Raw genomic sequence first — 12,500 nt, 5'->3', positions numbered from 1 at the left:
GATTTCGCTTAGTGTTCACTTAACGTTAGCTTAGGCAGCCCTTGTGCTGGTCCGTGCCCGGAGTGGCCTTGGTGATGGTTATTGTGTTTGATGTGTTTACTCTGTGGATCGGCACAATCGATGCTGAAGCAGCCACTACTGAGATAATGTTACTCCTCTGGGCCGTATTCAAAGAGAGAAAGGGGAGAGAGAGAGAGAGAGAGAGAGAGAGAGAGAGAGAGAGAGGAAGGGAGGGAGAGAGAGGGGAGAGAGAGCGAGAGATGATGGAAGGGAGAGAGAGAGAAAGAGAGAGAGCGAGAGAAAAAGAGAGAGAGCGAGCGAGAAAGAGAGAGAGAGAGAGAGAGAGAGACAGAGAAGGACGACTCACAGAGGAACAGAGAGAGTACGTGGAAGGCACAGCAAGGAATAGACAGTCACAGCATTAAACAACCCAGCCCTGTCACAGAAAAACATTCTACAGCCAAAAAGCATCTTTTTGTGGTAATTGTCCGTGCAGTGGACTGTGTGTTAGAACAGTTTAGTGAAGTGCAAAAGGTAAAACTGGGGAGTTTTCCAAAGACGCCCCGGCATCAGTACCCCGCACCCATCTACCACCCCACTCTATTGTGTGTGTGTGTGTGTGTGGGGGGGGGGGGGGGGGTTGATGTCTGGGTGTGAGCGCATTATTAGGGCTGAATACATAATTAGGTTTTTTTTTTCTTTCTTAATCCTGTGGAGATGAGAAAATAAAACATTTAACAGTTAAAGGTGCAGAATATGGAAATATGGAAATTAGCACCACTGGTTTCCTGCAGCTCTCCCTTTCTCTCCCTCTGTCTGTCTCCTTCCTTTTATATTTCTGACTCTATTTCCTTTATGCTGAATAACACAGCAGGGCTGTAAATGTGAGAATAGGGAGAGAGAGAGAGAGAGAGAGAGAGAGAGAGATAGAGAGAGAGCTTATCTAAAACCTCTCTATTGTTTCATTCCATACATTTCCCACTAGCAGCCTCTAAAAACTCTCCTCCTCTCTCTCCTCTGCTCTCACAGTAGGTGAGCTTATAGGACGACTTCATATTTTAACTTGTTCGCATCTGTCTTACTGCTTTTCTCTGTTTCCCTCTTTTTTCTGTGTTTCCTCTTCATTACATCACCAGATCAAAAAACCCCATGACTAGGTGCTCAATGGTCAGAGATCATTCCTCTAAACAGAATGTTTAAACATGAATTATTATTTAAGTAATTGAATTATTGAATTAAACTAGAATTTTGTCACAAAATGCTCCCTGGTGTGAGCCGTTTGATTTTGCAAAATTTGTCCTTTGAGAGTTCTGCAGGAGGTCAGTTTGTGGAGGAAGGAGGATGAGGTTTTGTCTGTAGAAGTCTGAGGAGGGAGGTGAGGTTTTGACTATAGAAGTCTGAGGAGGGAGGTGAGGTTTTGACTGTCCGGATATTGAGCTGCTGTGAGACAAGTGGAATTAATTTCTGTACTCATTCTCTTTAATTAACGGGATGAAAAACTCTTTCTATTTTACCCCCCCCCCCCCCCCCCACACACACACACACACATACATGCATGCGCATGCATGCGCACACACACACACACACACACACACACACACACACACACACACACACACACACACACACACACACACACACCTTAAGGCAGAGCCTGACCAGTCACCTAGGCTGTGTGTGTGTGTGTGTGTGTGTGTGTGTGTGTGTGTGTGTGCTTGCGTGCGTATTGGAGGGGGGGTTCATGGGGTGCTACCGTGACTAGCAGTTGCATGGTGATGCAGTAAAGTGAGCCCAGCTCTTTAAGAACAGAGGGACTTCTGTTCTCTGATCTTCTCTCAAATGCACATGCACTCTCCCTGCAGGAAGCCTACTGTTGGCTCGCAGCTTATGAAATTCCACAGAGAGAAAGAGAGGCAGAGAGAGAGAGAGAGAGAGAGAGAGAGAGAGAGGAAGAGAGAGGGGGGCAGGTGGACAAGCTTGGAGCAAAATAACTGATTGCTGTAGATGTCAGAGGTCAAAGGCACTAGCAAGGTCACCACATTTTGCAAGGGGGAGTTGATAAAGCACAAAATAGAGCCAGGAAAGTTTCAAAAGCAGGAGTAAAGTGGTTTCTTTCTCTCTTTCCCTCCCTCTCTCTTGCACTCTTGTTCTCTCACCCCCTCTCTTTCCTTCTCTCTTTCTCTCTCTCTCTCCCTTCCTCCCCTAAACACCCCTACCGGTCTTTTTTTCTTGCTGGAGCAGTAACAGCAACAGTGTAGGTGTTTGAGTTGAAAAGGTTCTCTGTTTGTAAATGATAGTGCTCTAAAAGAGAGACCATAGTCAAGCTTTCTTTTCAATGTGTACGGTAATGATTTCTTACTGATTATATCTTACTTTTACTTTTTACTCTGTAGGCATAAATGAAGGAGAATAAATGGAAAGCATTATTTTTCAGCAAAGCGTTTTTCAAATGCCAGCTGAAGGGAAGGTATCTCACAGCCCCGTTATTCGCAAAGCAGTTTGTGAACGCAGTTGTGTGAGTGTGCTACTACAGGAATATAGAACACTGACCTTTCCCTTCACAGTCTGCCCTACTGAGCTCCAAACTTGGCCTCTACCCCATTATCTCTCACTCACACACACACACACACACACACACACACACACACACAGTCACACGTTTCTGTTCCATGACTCTCTGGGCACGTGTGCTAATGTGTATTTGTTGTTTGAGTGTGTGTTTATGTGTGTGTACATGTGTGCGTGTGCATGCTCCTTAAATAAGCCGTGCACACGCGAGGATGTCTAAAAGGCTCTAAAATTTCGATTGTCGCTTGCTCGTCCTGCGTGATCGTCGTGTATGCAGCGCTGTGACCACGAAGACCAGAGCACCAAAAATCATATCGTCTGTCCACAGAAAAACACCACACTTTTTCAACATCCACATTCAGAGCTTTAAGGAACTTGTTTGAGATTTGCTGGTATAACAACTTTTCTGTAGTCATCCATTTAACAGCTAAACAGCTAATTTCACATGGTTAATTTTATGACATGACTGAACCTGTCAAGCGTGTACACATACATACACGACAGACTGTCAGGGCAGCAGTGTGCTGTGTGTTAGACAAGCCCAGCTACTTCCCCAGCATCACTGCCTCGCCTCGGAAATCTCTCACTCCCACCGCCTCCAACTGGGGCCCCAATCTCACTGCTTCACCTTAGCATGTACCACTGACTCACACTTACTCCAGCACTCTGTTCTAAACAAATACTCTTCAGAAGGCCAATTCTGAAAGATGCTTCAGAGTGTCTGTGTTTATACTGCGTCCCGTGGACAGCATCCCATGAACAGATAGCTGGATGGACAGTTAGATGGATGGATAGATGGATGGATGGATACATGAATGGAAGGATGAATTGACGGATGGATGAACAGATGGATGGATTGATGGATGGATGGAGGGATTTATGTAGGTCTAAAAGGACCTATGCTATCAGTCAGCTTACACCTGCCTGCACATAGTGTGCACATGTATATATGTGTGTGTGTGTGTGTGTGTGTGTCCGTCTTTAGCACTAAATCTTTTCAGCAGCGGATGCTGCTGCTCTCAGCAACTGCCTGGGTGGTTGTTCACCCGTGCTCCCAGATTCCTTTGTTCCACTGACCCAAATAAGGCCCAGTTGGGCCCTTCAGTGACGGCAGCCTCTCCGGGCCGTAGAACCCAACCATGCGACTGGCAGCACACAATAGCAGAAAGCCTCCCACTACGAGGGCAGCGGAGACTATCACCAGCACACAGCGCCGCATGCCTGCTGCGATCTTTACAAAACATGTTACCGTATTTCCCGTGTGGTGTCAACAAAGCAATACGAAGCACAATACCAAGAGTCAGCAAGACTCGGTTTCCAACAAAAGCCAGATAACCTAATAACACACGAGGGTGGGAAAAGACAGAGCTGTGCGGCTAAATCCAATCCTCACACCCAGCCCACCAACAGCTGCACATGCAATCTAACCATGGCTTCTCTAAAGACAGGAGTTGTCACTTATTTCCAGAAAAGCAAGTATGAGCACAATCAACAGATCTACATTAAGATCACAAAGATCTTTTCCTGCCATTACAGTGAGTGCTCTCAGTCCTGGACCTTGGGACCCCACACTGCAAGTTAATGCATTTTTCCCTAATCTAACACACCTGATTCAAATCATCACATAATGGGCAAGCCCATTACGTGTTGGGTCAGGTGCGCTGGATGAAAGAAGACCCGAAATTGAAAAATACAGCATCTTCAAACTGCACCACAACGTTTGAGTTTACTGCAACCAAATGGATTCCACTGCCTTCCACTCCAAAAAGAGACCACATCCAGGTGCATAACAGACCAGTGAGGTCAAGGCAATGTGTGAGGACTCTCACCTGGGGAAGGTGAGGCATGGGAAGGTGGAGACACTCACCTGTTGTTGTTCCTGAGCTTGACGTGGCCTCCAGGCTCCAGGATCTGACCGTTCTTCAGCCAGGTGAGCTGGGGCGAGGGCTCCCCCTGGGCCAGGCAGGTGAAGATGGCCGTGGTGCCTACTGGACGTGCGATAGACTGGGGAGGCTGAACAAACTCAGCTGGGGCTGGAAGGAGGAGAAATGGACAGATTGACAGAAAGACATACAGACAGACAGAGAAAGAAACCATCAGACAATTGCCCTGGCAGAATATGTCTTCACAATCAGAGATACAAAGCAGAAACAGAACCTAACCTAAGGTTAGACTCAGCTTAGACTCAGGTTAGACTCATCTTAGACTCAGGTTAGATTCAGGTTAGACTCAGATCACAGTCTAACCACTGAAAGGGCAAAACACCATGGCAAGGCCAATGACAGAGAAGACGGCATACCTCCTCTTTCACTAAAAGAATTTTCAAAATATAAGGTAAATGTAACAAATTTACAAATCAAATCCCAGAATCCCTACAAAGAATGGGATTTTTTTTTTTGACTGATGGACATAGGGGCTGTTGCAGCAATTTGTTGCATTGCAATACCCTGAAGGACAGTCATTCAAAAACATACAGTAGGTGTATACGCGCATCTGTGTGTGTGCGAAATGTACGTGTCTGCAGGTGTTTTTGTAGGTGTGTATATATCCATGGGGGTTCTAGAGATAATACAGAGTGATGAAATATCAGTGATTTTGTACATATGGCTTGTTTTTAATGGTATTCTATTGATGTTCTAAATCTTATATTGTTCTTGCATAATAGCTTAGGCTATCATATAAAGAGCACTATTCCCTAGCAGAAAAGCACATTTAGGCTTGCCACAATCTGACGGACAGTGAGAGGTCACACCATGCCACAGACACACCTACAAGCATGCATTCCTGCTCATGTACTATTATCACTTTTTCTTATTCTTATTTTTCTTGATTTTATAAGTGTCATTATTATAATCTTACATACCTGTTAATATTAATACATCAACCAAACTCTAATTTTACAGATGCAAATGTACTTTTATGTTCCACAATGGTCTTTTGTACTGCAATGTAGTTGTATGTTCTTAAATCTACAGAAAAGCTTTGGCAATACAAATATTAATATTTATTATGGCAATAAAGAAACCTTGAATCGAATTGAGAGGGAAAGGGAGAGAGAGAGGTAGAGGAAGAGAAAGAGAGGGAGAGAGAGAGAGACAGGGAGAGAAAGAGAGAGGGAGAGAGAGAGAGAGAGGTAGAGGAAGAGAAAGAGAAAGAGAGAGGGAGAGAGAGAGAGAGAAAGAGAGAGAGGGAAAGAGAGAGAGGGAGAGAGAGAGAGAGAGAGAGAGAGAGAGAGAGAGAGTTTTGCGATTACAGCGACAGAAGAACTAAGCTCAGGTTAAGCCTTCATTTCATTAACTTCGTAAAAAAAATTTAAAAGCTAGAGAAGACAGAATCCACACGTGAACATCTGGCCAAATTAAAACCGATTAAGACAAAACATATTAAGTGATACCAAAGCAGATTTGAGGTCTGGGAGGGGAGGCCTCACACTAATGTGAAAGGGGTTCGAAGTTTCCTTGCTTGGCCTCTGGAGTGAAGCCCACCCCCAATGTCCTGATGTAGAACTGCCCTTTTCTTCAGCCATGTTCCATTAACTCTAACTGACAGAGAGTCACACTTAATCCGAGACACGATTACTTCTTAATTAGGTTGCATTTAGTTTTAGCCGGTAATTTGCGATTACTGTCCAATTAGTAGCCACATGCTTGATATTGCAATTTCCTTTGCTACAATTACTGCCATATCTTTTTTACCCCTTAGCCTTATTATATGACACATCAATGCTGGCGTCCATAGTGAGCTAAGCTTAATCATTTTAGACAGTAAAATTCTCTGACAGCCACAAAAATCAAAGTTGCAGAGTTTGCGAGGGCTGAGACTGCACTTGTGGCTCCTAAGGGCGAGTTAATGCCGAGGGGTCTGTTGTATAAAAAAGAAAAAAAGAGGAAGGCCGTGAACGTCTCTTCCTGCGTGCGCAGCGGAGACGTGTGCTCTCGGCCGCTCCGCTGGAGGACAAGTGCTGGACAGGGCAGGAGGGAGTGAGACGATGGCAAGAAGGGAGAGACGCAGAAGAAAGGGGCCACGCAAAAGAGCATCCTGGGAGGAGGTAGCAGAGAGAAATAAAGAAAATGCAGCCACAAACAGAAATAATGAGGAAACGGCATGAAGACCTGTTAAACGCACTAATCAGCGTCCGCGCAGAGGTTTGGGTGGAGCCTGGAGCTGGAGTGTGACAGAGCTCATCCATCCTCAGCCGAAGCTGCACTACACCCATCGCCCCGACACTGCACGCCCAGGCATCCCGCCCCAACAGAGCAGCCCGTGGCACGTGCCTGCATCGTTCGATGGATGACCGTTAGCCTCCACTGGTGTTCACCCACAACCAAAACACAAAAAAAGAAGAAAGAAAACCCCCACCAAACTTTGGTCTGCTAGATGTCTGCATAATTACAGTTCCAGAGCAAGAGGAGTCTGACCATCATCTGGCCATCGTCCGCGCTGAGGAGAGAGTGCTTTTCTTTGTACTTTCAGTGATCAATGAGGGGATCAAAGGCATTGGCACCCAATTACAGCATGACTTTTCATCTGGGTGCTCTGTAATGAAGCCCCGCCACTGTCCCGCATGGTTCCCGAAGATTAAATGAAATATTGATTAGGCCATAGTGTTACTATTGGCTCTACGGTGGTGCAAAGATCTGGTCAGTGAGAGAATTCTGCAGGGCTAGAGGCTTCTATCCTACAATAATACAGAGAGAAAAGATGAGAAAGCACGTGTGGACCTCTCTGGGGTGCATCTGATTGGTCAGAGGCATAATATGATGGGGAGGGATTGGTCAACTCAAGAAAAATACAAAAAGCAGGTTTGTCGGGTAACAGTATGGCAGCGTGAAACTTCCCCATTCTTGGCCAACAGCCAAAGGACGGGTAAACCTGACAGGACGGCTGACTCACCCTGTACCACCAGGTGACCCTGAGCAGTTCTCCGCAGGCGGGTACCCGGTTTGTTGGCTGCGCAGACATAGATGCCCGAGTGCTGCACCCGGACATCGGAGATCATCAGGTTCCCTGTGCCCACCACCTGGATGCCCTCCACTCCAATCGGGCGACCGTCTGTCATGCAGGTGCCGGGGAGGGGCAAAAGAGAAAGATAGGGAACAGACCACCACACAGAAGGGGGAGAGAGGGGCAAGTAGAAACCAAAACAAACAAACAAACAAAAGGAAACGTGAGACAATAATAAGGAGTTAGTTATCTCATGTTCCTAGACCACATGGTTCAAATATTTCAGAACAACAACAATAAAAACAACAACAACAAATATGAGACAAGTACATAAACGTCAGAATTAATGCAGGCACTACGTGATGACCAACTACCAAAACGTGCAACACTGAATGGATGAATATTTCTCTAGTTCTTCAAATAATATACATATGACTGATTTTTTTTATACATTTATATAAATAAAATATTCAAAAACGAGTACTGATATTTTGACCAGTTGTTGACACAAAGCTATTGGATGTTTTTGGATTAAATAAGAGTAATAAGGAGTGAAATGTCTTATATTCATATCATGGCACAGGAAATATTTTCATGGTGGAAACAACAGCACCAGCTAGAGAAATGGTGGAAGCAGAAGATTAATATCTGACCAGATAACTCTCAGGAGAAACAAACAAAAACATTCATAGCTTTGGAGCTTTGTCCTTGAATATGGTTTAGTGAGGCTGGGGGGGGAGGGCCTAGAGAGGGAAGTAAAAAAGCATGAGAGAGAGGGAGAGAGAGAGAGAGAGAGAGAGAGAGAGAGAGAGAGAGAGAGAGAGAGAGAGAGAGAGAGAGAGAGAGAGAGAGAGAACTACAGGGAGGGAGAGAGAGAAGGAGAGAGGGAGAGAGAGAAGGAGAGAGAGAGAGAGAGAGAGAGAGAGAGAGAGAGAGAGAGAGAGAGAGAGAGAGAGAGATGACAAAGACAGCAAAGGGGGAAGAGAATAAGAGAAAAAAGTTCCCAGCATGCTCATCTAAAGCTTGGGTACCCATAGCAGCAGTCGTGTGCCATTTTCCAGGCTGCATGTGCACGATCGTGAGAAGCACTGGACTGAGTGGGGGGGGGGGGGGCTCTGCGTGAACAAGCACACAGGAGGCTATACACAAATGCCCATGACGCAGGAGAATTACGTTGCCATGGCATCACGGCGTGTGTGTGTGTGTGTGTGTGTGTGTGTGTGTGTGTGTAACTGTTCTATCATGCAAAGGGTGCACACTCATGTGTGTGATTCTAGATCCAGATCCAGCTCTGTTTGAACAGAACTCTGTGTGTGTGTGTGTGTGTGTGTGTGTGTGTGTGTGTGTATGTGTTTGTGTGTGTGCGCGCATGTATCACTGTCCCTCTGTTTGTGCGTGCGTGCGTGTGTGTGTGTATCACTGTGTGTGTGTGTGTGTGTGTGTGTGTGTGTGTGTGTGTGTATATCACTGTCCCTCTGGTTCTGTGTGTGTATGTATGTGTGTGCGCGCGCATGTATCACTGTCCCTCTGTTTGTGTGTGTGTGTGTGTGTGTGTATCACTGTCCCTCTGGTTGTGTGTGTGTGTGTGTGTGTGTGTGCGCGCATGTATCACTGTCCCTCTGTTTGTGTGTGTGTGTGTGTGCTGCATGATTTACTACTCTGCTTATGTGGCTTAGCTCCTGGTCCCCAGTAAGTCTGTAGCATTCCTTTTGTGCACTTTACATCAGAAAATGAATTATAAATGTCGACCCCGGTGCTGCACATAACAGTAAAAAAAAAAACTAACAAAAGCATTAACATTTCCCCTGTTGTCACACAACAGTGACTCCGCCCAACTCTCCACCCAACCCCCACCCCACTCTGTCTCCATTCTATATCCATGTTGTTATTATGCTGTGCATTAAGATGGCAGGTGGACATTGCCTGGGCTTAATTTAGAATGACTAGGCTGACATCTGCCAAGTCAAGTTACATGGTACTAAAACCTATTCTAAGCCCCGTGGATTATACAGTGCATCGTTCGGATTTAGAAAGTATCCAGAAGTTGCAGCTCCACTAAGTCAGAGCTGAAACAAGCTGACCTTGTTGCTGGGTCAAGTCGTCGTTATTTAGGTTTTCACTGAAACTCATTAAACTCATTACTCGTTGTATTGTTTTCTAGGGATGCAGGACACTGGGCTGTTTTGATTGTCACTGAGAATAATTTTACCAAAAAATATTGCATTGACATCAATGCAGACACACAGTAAGCTAAAACGTGAGGGCAGTGTGGCTGTCTGCACTAAACATGACAGTATAGCGAAGAGCTCCATAACACGCTTCATAACTCTCCTCACTACATCACGTTTTACACTTTGATTGCTAATTCATGTAGGAGTAAGACCAAAATAACAATAACAACAAAAAGCTCAAAACCCCCTGAAATATCCCCCGCCAATATCCACTAGAAAGTGTCTTGATGAAGAGGTAAGGATGAGACTGCACTTAAGATCACACAGCCTGTAAGACTCTCAATACACCATCACCAGACACAGCAGAAGTAAGAGGCATCTGCAAACTCTTAGTCGACTGCAGGCGACGCGTCATGGGTGTAGCGAGAGAGGCAAGCACTATCTCCAACGGTCCAGCAGGTGGTTTAGTAGATAAAAAGCAGACAAATCCAGAATTTTAAGATGGATAAACTAATCCATTTAGATATCGTCGGACTACAGGAGCTGCTATTCAACCTCAACTTTCTTTTCCTCTTACAAATTGCTCACACTACCCAGTGAGGAGTGCAGAAACCTGGAGGAAGTCATTCTTTAGCCAAAGTTCAAGGGGTGTCATCGCTTTGCATGTCCAAGCAGTTCTGGATAAACGTTATTCACACCTCGAGGGGATTCCTCTCTGATAGCTAACATTTTTGACAAATTTCATCCATGCACTTTTGAGATCTTAGAATGATGTCCAATAGAGGAGTAGACTATAATGTCATCAGTTTCAAGTCTGTTAAAGTAAAAGGTGAAGTGCCCTCAGCACTGCAGGAACTACTCCTGTAACACATTGATAAATGCAGGTTGTAAAATATTGGCAGAAATGATGGCTAGCAGGCTTTGATCCCACACATCCTGGCCTAGATCATTCCGATCAGGTTGAGTTTCCACAGAAAAACACCCAAGACAATTACTTAAAGTGATGTGTACATGTACATCATCGGCCAGACCCTATTATCTAAAGTGACTTGCATGTTTAAAATATGACCGTAGGCACCAAAAAGGCATTTTAGATCTGGGGTTTTTTTCTTGTGTGTGTGTGTGTGTGGGGGGGGGGGGGGGTGTCCGTTTTTTTGTTAGAACCATCCCCTTTTCCAGTTGCAAAACGTGGTGAGAATGGGATCCTTTCTCATGATGAAAATGACCATGCTATGGACAAAAGGAAGAGCCAGAATCCTATATTTTGAGGGTTTCATTCAAAAGACTTACATTTAAATTTTAATTTACCACCCACATCAACAAACAAGTTCGCACAAAGGTCTACAAAATCTGGAGGTCAGATGTTGGAGGTCACATCAGGATAAATACATAAACTGTGAAAGATCAGTGGGATTGAAAGAACATTGCTGCTCTTTGATTCTCATTTGAGCCCAAATGTATTCACTGTCACTTTCAAAACAAACCTTTTATCCTGTTTATTATTAAGATTGGAGCTTTGAAATGCCAGTGCAATGGCCACTGTAACACAGCAAAATGTTTTTGGGACAAAGAGGTCTGAAAGGAAGTTGGACCTCAAATCTCAATTATGCCATATTTCCTACAAACTTGTGTACAATAGAGATTTATTTAGAAACAGCCAGGCAGCCTGACTTGGCATCAGATAAGAGGCTTCCTTTAGGATTTAAACAGTTTGGTGAGAATGTCTCATGTGCTTGACTGGCATGCATAATGCATTTTCCACCTACCTGGTGGAAACTGCAGCCTTTCATGATTAATGAAAAAACAATAAATAAAATTATAACCAACACTAATATTGAGAGATAAGAAGATAGACACATTCATAAAGAGCTAAAGAGAGAGAGAGAAAGAGAGAGATGGAGAGCGAGAGAGCGTGTAAAAAAAAAAGCTGCAGGCTGTATTTTGTGCAGTATTTTGGTTTGTCTACAAACAATGAAAAAACTAAATACACAGACTATCTGGATAAAGAAGAGGAAACACAAACAGCATGTATGGCAGTAACCACTGACCTGTCACGCCGTTATTGCATCCATTATACAGCTAACCCTCCATGCACACACTCACTCTCCCTCTCTCTCTGTAATCCAATATCTCCAAATGCAATTCCATTTAGTTAGCACTTAATTCCAACAATATTCTGCAAGGCAATATCCACTGTTTGATTATTATCACCACTTACAGGGAGCACCAGGAATTTACATTTGGAACAAATAAATCTGATCACGTAATAGCTAAGATAGACGGTCAGATTTCTAATATCAAAATCCGATATCAAAATCCTTTACTGTAGAAAGTGGTAAGGATAGACAAAGTATATAGTAAGGCAAAGCATAATCAAATTATATGTAAATTGACAAATGTCATTCACTATAAACGATATATCATTAGTGATATATTTAATTCACATTTAGGAAATCTTCAGTTACTATGATGATCAGGAGAGAAACACTTCTGAAGAGAAATAAAAGTCAAAGCCTAAGCATATATGACCTCATCTGTCAATCAGGGTCAACTCTGACAATACAGAGTGTGATGTCACATGCAATTTATGAATATGCAGATTAAACCTAAATGTCTTAAAGGAATAGCAAATAATTTGCCTGTTGTGGCATGTGCACACATGTTAATGCCATTCAGTTGCATACAAACCACTCACAGATACATACATACACTCTCTCACACACACACACACACCCACACACACACACACACACACACACACACACACACACACACACACACACACACACACACACACCCACACCCACACACACACAC

General features: G+C 44.2%; 1 protein-coding gene across 1 annotated transcript in view; it reads right to left on the bottom strand.

Annotated features, from left to right (window-relative positions):
- Positions 1 to 12,500, bottom strand: part of igdcc3 (immunoglobulin superfamily, DCC subclass, member 3) — a 63,491-nt gene that overhangs the window by 13,075 nt on the left and 37,916 nt on the right. Inside the window, exons 6-7 of the mRNA XM_027008948.2 lie at positions 7,462 to 7,620; positions 4,436 to 4,601 (exon numbers count right to left, since the gene is read on the bottom strand). Of these exons, the coding sequence (XP_026864749.2) occupies positions 4,436 to 4,601; positions 7,462 to 7,620 (325 nt within the window). The remainder of the gene's footprint in view (positions 1 to 4,435; positions 4,602 to 7,461; positions 7,621 to 12,500) is intronic.

Source organism: Electrophorus electricus, chromosome 21 (assembly GCF_013358815.1).
Source record: "Electrophorus electricus isolate fEleEle1 chromosome 21, fEleEle1.pri, whole genome shotgun sequence".
Classification (NCBI taxonomy): Eukaryota; Metazoa; Chordata; class Actinopteri; order Gymnotiformes; family Gymnotidae; genus Electrophorus; species Electrophorus electricus.
This window is presented reverse-complemented; position numbering and strand designations above follow the sequence as displayed.